The sequence below is a fragment of the Urocitellus parryii genome, chromosome 7 (assembly GCF_045843805.1).
Source record: "Urocitellus parryii isolate mUroPar1 chromosome 7, mUroPar1.hap1, whole genome shotgun sequence".
NCBI lineage: Eukaryota > Metazoa > Chordata > Mammalia > Rodentia > Sciuridae > Urocitellus > Urocitellus parryii.
The window spans coordinates 9,058,726-9,071,633 of record NC_135537.1 but is presented as its reverse complement, the minus strand read 5'-3'; the positions used below and the strand labels follow the sequence as shown (position 1 = coordinate 9,071,633).

The 12,908-nt window shown below is 52.7% G+C and overlaps 1 protein-coding gene across 1 annotated transcript in view; it reads left to right on the top strand.

The window, feature by feature from the left end:
* Tg (thyroglobulin) overlaps positions 1–12,908 on the top strand; it is a 211,589-nt gene that overhangs the window by 84,006 nt on the left and 114,675 nt on the right. Inside the window, exons 33-35 of the mRNA XM_026407413.2 lie at positions 125–204; positions 902–1,045; positions 10,190–10,252. Of these exons, the coding sequence (XP_026263198.2) occupies positions 125–204; positions 902–1,045; positions 10,190–10,252 (287 nt within the window). The remainder of the gene's footprint in view (positions 1–124; positions 205–901; positions 1,046–10,189; positions 10,253–12,908) is intronic.

The following is a 12,908-nucleotide window of genomic DNA, read 5'->3' as shown; positions in this document are numbered from 1 at the left end:
AGGAACACACTCCTGCTCATTGGCCAAAGCACCCACCCTTGAGTAGCCACAAAGAAAGCCGGTCCCTGGGCCCACCGAGGTCTTCAGGCCTTTCTTTCTTTCTTTCTTTCTCTGCTGATGCCAGGTTCTTTGAATGCGAGCGCCGGTGTGACGCGGACCCGTGCTGCACTGGCTTTGGATTTCTTAATGTTTCCCAGTTAAAAGGTAATGATCCCAACTCCCTCTCCCTGTGCCCAGCACTTCACAGTCTAGAAACCACATTCACATCTGTGACCTGTCTGGTCCTCGGACACTCCTTCAGGATGCCCCTTCACAAGAAGGGGCGTGGGCTCAGAAATGATTATTAGTGTGATGGTGGGACACGGCTTCTGGTGGGGTGACCTGTGGACCTCACAGAGGCGTTTCTGCCGGACCCAAATAGCCGTCCTTCCTTCCATGCTCCTCGGAGATGTCCTCTGCTCGTGGTTCAGAACTCCCATCCAGTGGCTTGGTGGGGTGAACTTTGGATACCCTCATATTTTAATCTGTGTTTAAAACATGGTTCAGTCACTTACTGGTGGAGTGGTACTGGATAAGTCACAGTCTCACCTACGAATAGGAATACACCTTTACAACTATGTCCTCATCAGGTTGTGAGAGGACCAGGTAAAGTGACACGAGAAGCCCCAGTGCAGCTCTGGTACGTGGTAGGCCGGCACAGTGAGCAGCAGCTGTCTCTGTCCCTGAGCCCCCGGCCAGAGGCTCTCGAGTGCAGGCACCAGGTTTCCCTCAGTGGCTGAGACCTACCTGGAATGGCGGGGTGGCCCCCAGTGTGTGCTGGACCATGATCTGCAGAGTTCTTCTCATCCAATCAGAATCTCCCCTTGTGTTCATTTTTCTGGTCTTGGCTATTTTGCTCCAGGAGGAGAGGTGACATGCCTGACCCTGAGCAGCATGGGACTTCAGACGTGCAGTGAGGAAAACCCAGGAGCCTGGCGCATCTTGGACTGTGGCTCTCCTGACACAGAGACCCACACCTATCCCTTTGGGTGGTACCAGAAGCCCAGTGAGTAACCAGCTCCTCACAGCTCTGTGGGAACCTTTGGTTGACTGTGTCCCAACCGTGCATTAGGACAGTGTCCTGGGGCTGGGAAGGAGAGTGGTCAGGGTTCACTGGGTGCGAGCCACAGAAACTGATTGCATTAAACTTAAGCAGAGAAGAAATGTGTTGGGAGTCTTCTCATTGGCTGAACAGAAAGATGACCCACTAGACCTCAGGAGGGGTGAAAATGGACCAGACTCCATGGCTGGATTCAGCAAGAACAAGGGGCCGGCTTTTTAAGGTGCCATAGTTGTCTCCCATCTGCTCCATGGGGTTTCTTCTTGTGATCAGGCTTTAAATCCAGGGAAGAGAGCATGGGTTGTTAGTCCACCCATGACAGAAGGAGGGTCAGGCAGCTTGAGCCAGTGCCAACAAACCTGGGGTTGGAGGGAGGTTCCTCCAATTATAGCATGTCCATCGTGTGACAGACAGGTGCTGGACCCACATGGGGTGTCACTCGGTATCCATGGTGCCCTTTGGAGTGGACATAATCGCCTCCATTTTAGGGTGATAAGTGTGTCGCATACAAAGTTGAAGGTGCTTGGCCCAAACCTCACAACCAGTCAGGAACAGAGTGAAGTTGCAAACCCAAATCTGGTGACCCCAATCTCCCTGTAGGATGTTGTCTCTGGCAGGTCTTCAAGCTGATAGATGTTAGGATGTCCAGAAGCCTGTTCAGATGGTTTCCCCAGCTCACATGAATGACAAGCAGTGACTTAGTCAAGTGAGGATGAGGAAGGCCAGCAGACTGGTAACCCAGCCCACCAGGGGTGCCCCTAGTCCAGAGCTTGGGAACTGAGAGGAGCACAGGAGGCTCCCAGCAGGACTGGCCCTCCACCCTGCTGAGCTCTGCTTCCTTGACCTCCTGCTGGGAGTAGGTTTTTTTTTTTTTGGTGGGGGGGCGTGGGGATTAATTATTTCCAGAATGACTGGAATCTTGCTGCTGACGCCTGCCTTCTGCCTCTGTGACTTGGTCTGAATCCACTCTGTTGGCCTTTTCTTTTAGCATCTTGAATTATGTTAGGCAACCTGGAGAGCTGGGTAGTGAAGTAGCGTCCGTGGGTTTCTCCTCAGGGAAGGGTGCTCCACTGGGGGCAGTCCCCTGCTCTAGCCGGCAGGACACAGAGGAGGGACGCTTGCCCAGGACGCTGCCCCTGAGGACAGCCTCCTGGCCCGACTCCCCCCTCAGCGCCTCACCCTGCCAGAGTGAAAAATGCCGTTTTCCATCTTCACATGAGTCATGGAAGAGTTGGGTAAGAAGGAGCTCGAGCAGTACTCCATCTGCCGGAAATGTAACAGAATCAGAGCAGGCAGCACAGCTCTCGACAGGAGCTGGCAAGGGAGCACCCCGCGGTCCTGGTCGTCCCCACTCATTCCAGCTGTTCAGCTGTTCTGCTTCTTTCCATCGCCTGCCCAGACCACTGGCTTTTTCCAGGATGTACTCGGTGGGGTCATACTGGGGACTCAGGGGTTTTGAGCAGAAACCACAGGGCAGGGAGTGAAGACCCACAGAGGGGCTCTCACTCGGCAAACATGGCCTGATCATCTGCCAGACCTCTCGTTCTGCAAAACTGGCCCTCTGATCGCTGAGCTCTTACTGTGTGTCTGTCTGGATGCCCGGCATGCAGCAAGCATGACCTCATTTAGTCCCCACACCTAGGTCAGATGAAGAAATAGTGGCTCAGAGAGGTTAAATCACTCAGCCAGGGGCACACAGCAGGTAAATAACAGAGTTAGAATGGGGACCTGGGCCTTTACTACTCTAGAGACTGTCGCATCACTGAGTGTGAAAAGTCAGAGGCCTCTCTCTCTCTCTTTTAACATTTTATTTATTTATTTTTAATTGCTTTTATTTTTTAAATACATGACAGCAGAATGCATCACAATTCTTATTGCACATATAGAGCATAATTTTTTATATCTCTGTTTGTATATAAAGTATGTTCACAGCAATTCATGTCTTCAAACATGTACTTTGGATAATGATGTCCATCCATCACATTCCACCATCATTGCTAACCCCCTGCTTCCTCCTTTCCCCTCTCACCTCTCTGCCCTATCTAGAGTTCATCTATTCCTCCCATGCTCCCTCTCCCTACCCCACTATGAGTAGGTCACCTTATATCAGAGAAAACATTCGCCATTTGTTTTCTTGGGGTTGGCTAACTTAGCATTATCTTCTCCAACTAAATCCATTTACCTGCAAATGCCATGATTTTATTCTCTTTTATTGCTGAGTAATATTCCATTGTGTATAAATGCCACAATTTTTAATCCATTCATCTACTGAAGGGCATCTAGGTTGGTTCCACAGTTTAGCTATAATGAATTATACTGCTTTAAACATTGATGTGGCTGTGTCCCTGTACTTAAGTCCTTTGGGTACTTCTCAGAAGAGGATATTCAATCAGTCAACAAATATATGAAAAAAATGTTCATCATCTCTAGCAATTAGAGAAATGCAAATCAAAACCACTCTAAGATACCATCTCACTCCAGTCAGAATGCCAGCTATTATGAAGGCAAACAACAATACATGTTGGCGAGGTGTGGGGAAAGGCACACTCATACACTGCTGGTGGGACTGCAAGTTGGACAGAGGCCTTTCTCTAGGCACTCAGTCTACTGAGGAGCCACAGACTCTAGATTCATGAACCATCCTGGTGCTGGGTCTCTAATGTCGTAAACCAGAAGCTCTGAAAGTTGTTAATTGTTTATACCATATCCTGTCTGGTGTTGGATACTGAGAAATGCAAGATTAATAAAATATGGTCATTTTTCTTAGCTTCAGACTAGAGGGGGACATGAGCGTCTATGAGTAGGAATAGCATGAAGGGCTGTGGACTAGCGTGAGTCTCAGGCATTAAGTGCTGCGGGATCCAGAAATCAATCCCACTTGGGAGTCCTGGACATTTGCTGCTGAACACCTTCTGTGGGCCCCCTTCTAGCTCCAAAGGTCACTTCCTGCAGTCTACTGCCCAGGCAGGCCGCCTTTCACACACAGGCTGCCTGCTGTCAGAATTGGGTGTGAGAGGAGGGAAGGAATGCTACGGAGCCCCACCTGTTGTTCTGCCTCACAGGGTCCTGGGCGGGGCCACCTTGGGCTGTTGCTGGCTCATGGGCATTCTGGATAAGTAGCTCTGTGGTTCCCTTTCACAACAGGAGGGTGGCTGCCAGCGGCTGTGTGCTGTGTGTGGCATAACTGCCCCTCGGAATGGAGCAGGTTTTTCTCCCTCCAGGGGTCTCCATCAGAAGTGGGGGTGGGGTAAGCCTTGAGTCTATAGGACCCTCCTCCTAGGGCCTAGGCACAGAAACGGAACCTCACTGAAGAGAGTAGGCTGTCCTCCCTGTGGGTCCTGCTGAGCAGCACTAAGCCCCTCTTGTCTCCTGTGTCCTTTGAGCCACAGCAGACACAGGAGTGGGTTCAGCACCTTAGTGTGTCTGGGATCCTGTCTTCCCTGGTAGACAAACCACACTAGCATACTGTTGGAATATTCCAGTGCATAAGTTGACACCGTCATTACCATGTCCCATCCTTATCTGTGAATCAGCCAAGCGCAAGTTGTAGGGAACGGTCTCTATGGGGCAGGGAAGGCTGGGCCTCTGCCCGAAAGGGTGGCAGGACCCTCCTTGCCAGTTCTCGGCCAGCACAGGAGACAGGAACTGTACCAAGGAATTTGTGTGAAGAATCTCAGCCACAGGTGCTGGCCTTGCTCAAGGCTCTGGTCAGCGCTAGGTTCCCTCTTGTTGAGGAACTGCCCTGGGAAGGGACAGGAAGTGATGTTCACTGAACTCTGCCCAATGGGGCACAGAGGGTGGGACACCCTGCCACCAATGGTTGCCTGTCCGGCTAAGGAGGCAGGCACTTCCCCTGGATTCACTTACGTCTGTGAAGTGAGTCCCCTTCCTACCCCACCCAGAGGAGGTGAGCCTTCTCTCTGGGACCAGAGAATGGCAGTGCTGTCATTGTTGCTCTGGTGGGACCCACTGGAGGTGGGGAGGTGTGTCTCCAGAGCTTGACAGCTAAGGGGGACTTCTACCTGGGATAGTGCAAAGTGCCTCCAGGGAAGAGTCGGCCTGGGGTACAGGCAGAGGGAGGAGGCAAGAAGGAACCTGTGTCACTGCTAGGAGACACCAGGCTGCAGGCTCCAGGGAGGCCTAGTCCTGTCTCCCAGCCCCAGGGGGAGTGGCCAGCACACCCACCATTGCAACCCAGTTCTTGTTCCCTGCTCATGAACAAAGGGTGAAGCTGAGCCTCCCCACGTTCCTGAGACAAAGGCACAAAACCGACAGTAGGAGCACCCAGAGGGCCTCCAAGAGCTCTTTCCTGTCCAAGGGGAACAGGAAGCTCTGTGTTTTAGCTCAGTGCCGGTCAGCAGAGGCTCCAGCTAGACAGTGACAAATGCAAATGAGGCTATTTGCAGCCCTTATGCGTAGCAGGATGCAGAGAGGAAATGCATCCATCCAGAGGGCCAGGATGGGAATGCGGGGGCAGGGGGGCTGCTCTGTGGTCACCAATGCCTCAGAGCCCAGAGCTTCCTCAGAGGGGTGGGCTGTGGGGTGGTGTCTCCTCTGCTATTAAAGAGAACCAGGCTGCCCCTCCTATCTGCAGCTGTGCATGGCCTACAAGTGGGGCAGGGTCTTTGCCTTGTCTATGAAGTCAAATGGGTCTTCTAAAAAAAGAAATTCTCACAGTTTCTTGCTTCTAGCCAGTGCACTTGGGCCCTGTTGCAGTTGTAGATATGGAACAGGGCCTGGGAAGGAAGAAGCAAGTTCCTCTAACTGTGCCTTTGTGTGACCCATGTAGAAAGCCCACATCAGGTCAGTCCACCCTAGGACCTGTTCCTTATCACCTCCATCTGGGAACAGCTCCCACAGTTCACCAGCCCAGACCTGGCCAGGCACCAGGTTGGTGTTTGTATGCACTCTCTCATTTAATCCAACAACCTGATGGGGTAGGGCCTATTCTTACCCCAACTTGGTGCTGTGCTGGCAAGTATTTCACAATTGGCCAAGGTGGGGGTGAGAGCTATTTCTTATTCACAACACTTCTGACACCAAATGTGTGGGGTTTATTCCTCTTACACCAGCAAATTCTCTAATTCCTGGACACCATCAGTATGTACAATAATTGAATTCAATTCCGACACTAAGAAACTAGACTGAAAGTCAGAACCCACTGTCAAACCGTCCCTCATTGCAAAGCCAGGTCCCACTGCACTCAGAGCACCTGGCCATAAATTGTGGATTCCTGTGGTAATCTGCACGAATAGAAGCTAGTTATCATTACTAGTTCATTATAAAAGCTATAACTTGGACTAGGGTGTTGCTCAGTAGTAGAGAGCTTACCTACCATGTGTGAGGCCCTGGGTTCCATCCTCAAACACACACACACACACACACACACACACACACACACACACACACACGAAAGTGTTACCAGCTCAGTGAGGCTGCTCATTGGAGCAGAGAGAGAGGCCCCAATGAGCAAGGGAGGGTCAGGCCAGCTCTCAGGATGAACAAGCTAGTTTCATTCTTATAAAGGGTGGTCGGATGTGCTAGCTAGAGTTGGAGAAAGTTAATTGACTTTAAGTGCATTTTAGAAGTTTTTTTCTCCCCTGGTCAAGCACTATAACCCGAGGGAGGGGGAGTTGGCCATTGTGGCACCAAACAGCACATCTCTCATGGGGTGCTGAGTGCTGTGTGAGTTCCATGGTTCTTAAGAGAACAGGGGGGCGTGGACAGCAGATGCCATAGTAAGACCAGGGCCTTGGGATCTCGCTGTCCTGGTGACTCTTCAACAGCTCTGTCCTCTACATTGTGCATCTTTGGGCATTTGTTGCAAGGGTGTCCTGGCTCAATGTGCACCTGGTTTCTGAGGATGGCAGGACTGTGGAGAGGGAGAGGGATGAAGCCGTGAGCTGAGGCCCGAGAGCAGGGAGAGGCAGGCGCCCTTCCACAGTAGCCAGCAAACCAGGGCTGAGGCCGAGTGATGCGTCTGCCCTCTTCCCTGGGGTCCCGGCCTGACTCAGAGGAGATGCACAAGGCAAGGAGGGGTGGCGGCAGCTTCCTGGCCCAGTCTGGGTGCATCCCCTCCCAGCACCTCCCTGCTCTTGCTCCTGGAAGCTCCCCAAACCCACTCTCTAGGGGTTTCTGTGGAAGTTCTGTTCGTAGGCAGTTTACTCCGTCATTGCCACTGGTGAAGGAATGGCCCCTCTCCAGCCCTATCCTCTCCATAGAGGTCTGGGAGGGTTGAAAACCCTCTGATCCTGCCTTAGCCTTGGTGGCCACTACCCCATCCCGAAGCTCTTTAGCCCCACCCCATGATTGCGGGTCAGCTCATTAGTGTGCACTTTACACTCCAGAGAGCCTAAGGGCCCTAGAAGCTCTTGTTTCAGGAACCAGAGACTAAAATAAGATGTTGTAACAAAAGATGCTTCTGTCCCCCTATCATTGAGGAAATGACAGGGTTTTGGAGCTCTGTGCCAAGAGCTAAGCTGAAGAACAGCTCTATTTCCTGTTATGTTACAATATCATAAGTGCACCCCACCGTCCCTGCTGTGAACACCCTGGCTGACTGCAGACTGTCAGCTCGCTGCTGCGGAGAGCAGAGCAGGGAAGCCGCTGCCCAACTGGCTCAGGGCGCCCTTGGGCCGCAGAGCCCAGAGAGGTCATGTTCATCTGTTCAGCAGGTCAACTAGCTGAGCAGCTTTCCACACAGGAGGTGCCCAAGGGAGAGTCCTCCGGGAGTTTCGTCCTCCCAGTGACTGCTCTAGAGATGTTTTCAGTTCCCATTCCTGGACACCATCAGCATGTGCAATAACTGAATTCAATTCCGACACTAAGAACCCTCAGGGCTTGGGAGGGGAGTGAGGAACCCTCAGGGCTCGCCCTGCGCTGGACCCCGCAGGGGCTGTGCAGCTGACCGCCTGTCCTCACTGATGTGGGAGGAAAAGGGGGAGACAACTGCAGCAGACTGGGGCCAGTGCTCTGCACAGCGGCTCCGGCTCCCCAGCACCGGGCCGCGGCTCCCTCGCCTGCCCCATCTTGCAGCAGTAGACGTGGAGGCTCCTTTTTCCATCAGCATTGTGCACGGGTTTCCTTTACAAACAGAGCTTGCTTTGAATCTTTAGATAGATTTCTAGAAGCCAAACTGCTGGGCATTTGAGTGCCCTCACCTCAATATAGATAGTCAAATTGCTCCCTGAAGAGCACACTCTCAAGATTCTTATCCTGAGAATCTCTTCCAGGAAGTACAGTCATTTAGACAAACAAGTGACAGCAAGGCGGGGTGACAAGCAGGGAGCTGCTGGCAGGGTGTAGCGCAGTGGGGAGGAAGTGGGTAGTAGTAGTGTTCTGTGTGGATGTGGATGGTGTGAGCCTTGGGTCAGTGGTCCTCAAAGGGTGTCCCTGGACCACAGCACAGCATCACCTGGAATCTGCTAGAAAGGTCACAGGGAAGCCCTAGCCACTGCAGGATCAGAAACTCTGGGTGGGGCCCTGCAGGTGTTTTCAAGCCCTCCTGGTGACTCTGATGCCTGCTGAAGACTGAGAACCAAAGCCTTAGCATGACGGTGGCCGGTCCTTCCAGCAATGGAGCCAGCTGGGGAAGGACAGTGCGAGGGAAGGCGTGGAGCCTGAGGGGCTGGCATCTCTGCCTCAGGCAGCTAGAGCAGACTGCACAGGCTGCACCACTTATGAGGAAAACAGGCCTATTTCTCACAGTTCTGGAGGCTGGGAAATCCAGTGTGAAAAGAGCCTTCTTGCCGTGCCTTTACATGGTGGAGGGCATCACATGACGAGGGAGAGAGAGCAAGAGAGAGCAAGAGAGAGCAAGAGACGCGAGGGAGAGAGCCTGCTTTTGTAACAGAGCCCCTCCTGAGATACCCGACCCGCTCCCCCTGCAGTGGCACCCAGCTTTTCTTGTGGGTGGAGCCCTTGAGATCGTCCCTTAGGGTCCCACCTCCCAAGGTGGTCACAGTGGCAACTGAATTTCAACATGAGCCCTTTTATCTGAGCACAGCTGACTGAAGTAGAGCAGGCAGGAGACACTAATGAAGGGCTCTGAACCATGGAGGCAGACTTAGATCAGAGACCATGACAACAGTGTGCACTGTGGAAGGCTAATATGATAAAGGAACAGTAGCCCGCATCTATTGAGCACCTACTGTATGACAAAACTGCATATATCAACTCCTGGCAATCTCACAACCCTGAGATTGGTACTGTTAACCCCCTTTTTATAGACAAGGAAACTGAGGACAGAGAGGGTAAGTAGTCTTCTCAAAATCTCAAAGTGGGAAAGTGTCCAAGCCCATCTTGCCATGGGTGGCTGGCTCTAGAGTCCTTGCTCTTGACAGCTGCTCATGCCTCACAGTAGTTCCCGTGAGTGCCAGGAGATCCCGTGTCAGTCCTGGTTTGGGCCATTGGAAGATAAAAGTATGGGGAGGCCTTGGCGAGTTGGATTTGTTCAGGAAGGAAGGAGGAAAGGGAGGAAGATACCAGGCCTTACAAACCACCCCCTGGGTTCGAGGGGCTTCTCATTTGATTCTCACTTCCTCCTCCTCTTAGCAACGCTAGCACTCATCACTCTGCACTGCTGCTCCATGGTATGTCAAGTTCAGACCCAGGTGTCCCCATGCCAGGCTCCCTGCCATGAACAGTTGCTGCTATTGCCCTCCTGTGCCTGGAAGTGCCAAATGTCGTGCACTGCACGTCTCCTGAGGTCTCTCAGCACCCCTCCAGGCAGGCGGTCTGTGTGGAAACAGGCCTGACCCGCTGCTGTGCCTCGCCCAGGCTCAGTCAGTAGGTGACGGGGGCAGGCATTGGTGTGGGCTGCCACATGTCCCTAGCTTCCTGCTCTCTGGGATGTGGCAGGCCTGATTATGCAGAGGTAACAAAGAGCCCCAGGTCCCAGGGCTTAGAGCAGCAGGGCGGGGGCTCCACTCCGTGCCCTCTCCCCCAAGGCCCAGGAGGTGCAGGTTGGCGCAGCCTGTCAGCAGAGTCCAGTTTCCCCACCACTACCCTGGAGCTCTGCCAAGGTCTTCAGAGCTCATGACTCTGGGGGGTGGGGGGATGAGCTAAAGGCTGCCCTTTTCTTCTTTTCAGGTGCTTACAGCGATGCCCCCAGTTTCTGTCCTTCGGTAGTCCTGCCTCCCCTCACAGGAAGAGGTGAGTTCATTGTCTTCCTGCCCTTCCTTGGGAGAGCACCATCTCCTCTTCTGTTTCCTCCTTGCTTTGCTTTTGCTTATAGTTTAGCTGGCAGCAGACTTCCCCCTGAACTCTGTATCCTGTGGGTTACACACTTGCGTGGGTAGGACTCATGTCAGCACCATGCCCACCCCACAGATGAGGAAACCATGGCTCAGAGTTACTCAAGTTCTTCCTGGAATACAGCGAATTGGGTCAGAGGAGCACTAGAGCCCAGTCCTCCAGTGTCTGTTCTGGGTTGCTTCACCTCACCAGTGAGGACCAGACCAGCACCATGCGGGGCAATGTCAAGAAGAATGTGCTGGGGCCAAAAAGTAGAAGAAGCTAGCTCCTTACTAGCTGGACTCACAGTGACTGGGGACAGTGAAGGTGACGTGAGGATGAAGCACTGGCTCCTTGCCTAGGAGCCCAGGGGCAGACCAGGGGCCCAGGAGCTCACCTAGGCTGAGGCTGCAGTTCCTGCTGCATGTTGCTTGTCTGGGTCCCCAGTCCATCCCCACGGCATGCTCTGAGTGGCCACGAGGTGGCAGAAGGTACAGGGAAGGAAGAGCTGGGAGTGTCCCTTCTTGGGACCCAGCTGGGGGCTGCAGGCCCATGTGGCCTTGCCACAGGGTTCCCTCCTCTTCTTCCCTCTGTCAGGAAATTAGAGGTTCAGCCTGGGCTCCAGGCATGGCTCAGCCAGGAGGCCACGTGATGCTAATTCCTGGCCTGTGACATGATGTCTGAGGGGTCCTGGACACCTGTTATTATGGCCTTGCTGAAGAGCTGAACATAGCTCATGTAGGATGGAGTCATTTAATGCCAAGGCTATGGTTAAAGTATCCAATGTCCTCCACCTAAGTGGTCGGTTGGCTTCACACATGAAAATAGCTAATGTTGGGATCGTCTCCGAGAGGTGCGTGCGTGACCTCTTTCCTGGGCGTCTCTGCAGAATGGCCGTGCTGAGCACTTACACTCACGAGCAGGCACTAGCCTCTGGGAGCACAGCAACGCTGTGTGTCGTCAGCCTGCTGTGGAGAGCAGAGGTGGGGCTCACAGCGATGTCAGGACACCAAAGCCTATCTGGTGACACGTGTCTGAGCCAGACTTAATGTACACACTCAATTGAAATAATCAAAATGCCCCAGAAGACTTATGGTTAAAAATCAACACAAATCACCACTTCCCTGTATCACCTCTACCTCCAGTCACTGCCATCAGGAGCCACGGCTATCAGCTGTTTCCCAGCTTCTTTTCTCACCCTGGCCTCCACATATCTGCCCTGTGTGCCGCCACCGTCCCTTGTTCTGTCAGTCCGAGAAGTGGCTGCTGTGCTCTGCTTTGACAAACTGAGTCTAGCTGTCTCTCTTCTTCATCCTCAAAATGTGGCAACGTCAAGATGCGGATGGAATCGGGCAGACATTTAGCCAATGTGGCCACTAGTGTGGTTCCCTGCAGAGCCCAGGAGTGTAGTGCAGCCCGAGGTCGTCACGGCGCCCCAGGCCCGGGTTTTCGGGTCTCCTCCTGTCTTAGCCCCATGCTCCCTGTCTTCCATGGCCCTGGGTGTCCTGGGCATCCTGAGTCCCGTGGAGCCACGGTGCAGCTTAGTGCCCCCCTGGCAGCCCCAACAGGCACTACTCTTTCCTCTGCTGCTCTGCTCACAGGACACCGTCGCCCGCGTTCATCTAAGATGGTGTTGGAATCTCTTAGTGCTCTCCGATCACTGTCCTTCCCTCCTTCTCTCTCTTTTCTTTTCCGTTCTTCCTCTCTCTCTCTCTCTCTCTCTCTCTCTCTCTCTCTCTCTTTCTCTTTCTCTCCTACCTTCCTTCCTTCCTTCCTCCCCTCCTTCTTTCATTATCTTTATGAGTTCAAACTTTTTTTTCCCTTTTCTTAGTTTTGCACAGGTTTGTGGGAAACAAGTAGGTAAGCATGTTGTGTCTGGTTAAAAGTCATCATGTATTTTTAAGACTTTCAAATGTCTCATGGAGACTCAGTTTGTCCTCAGCACTGAGCTATATGTTTAATTGTCAACAAACCTCAGGAGCGGGTTTCTGTTATGCTTGTTTGTTATAGAAAATTCAAACAATATAGAAATGTCGAAGGCAAACCAGAGAGTCACTTAGAAGCTACTCTGTGTCAGCTCCTATGCTGGGCTTCTTACCGGCCCATCTGAGGCTGCTCTGTTCGTCTGTCCTGGTTGTAGTCCACCTGGAGTGTTGCGTAGTTTGTTGTTTCCCCTGGTGTTTCCAAATGGCCAGCTGTCCCTCTCACCATGCATCCTGCATGTTGTGTGCACATGCACTCACTCATCCATGTTCCACGCTCTGCTTGCACAACGCCACAGTCCAGCCAGGGGCTCACAGGTAAGGGCAGCACGGAGGCGACAGCCACAGCTGCCTGTCAGTTCCCCCAGGTCACTAACCCAGGCCCTGGTTGGTGGACCTCTGATTGCTTCTGACTCTGCGCATTATGAGAACCCCACCATGAGGGAGTCACTTGGTACCCGAAGCCCTTTTCTGAGGCCTGATTATTTCATGGGCAGGTTCTGCAAAGCAGAATTCTGGGATTTGAGAAATTGATATGTTAAGACTCAAGATTTATATTGCCAAATGGGTCTCCAGAGTTGTTCCTAGGTGCT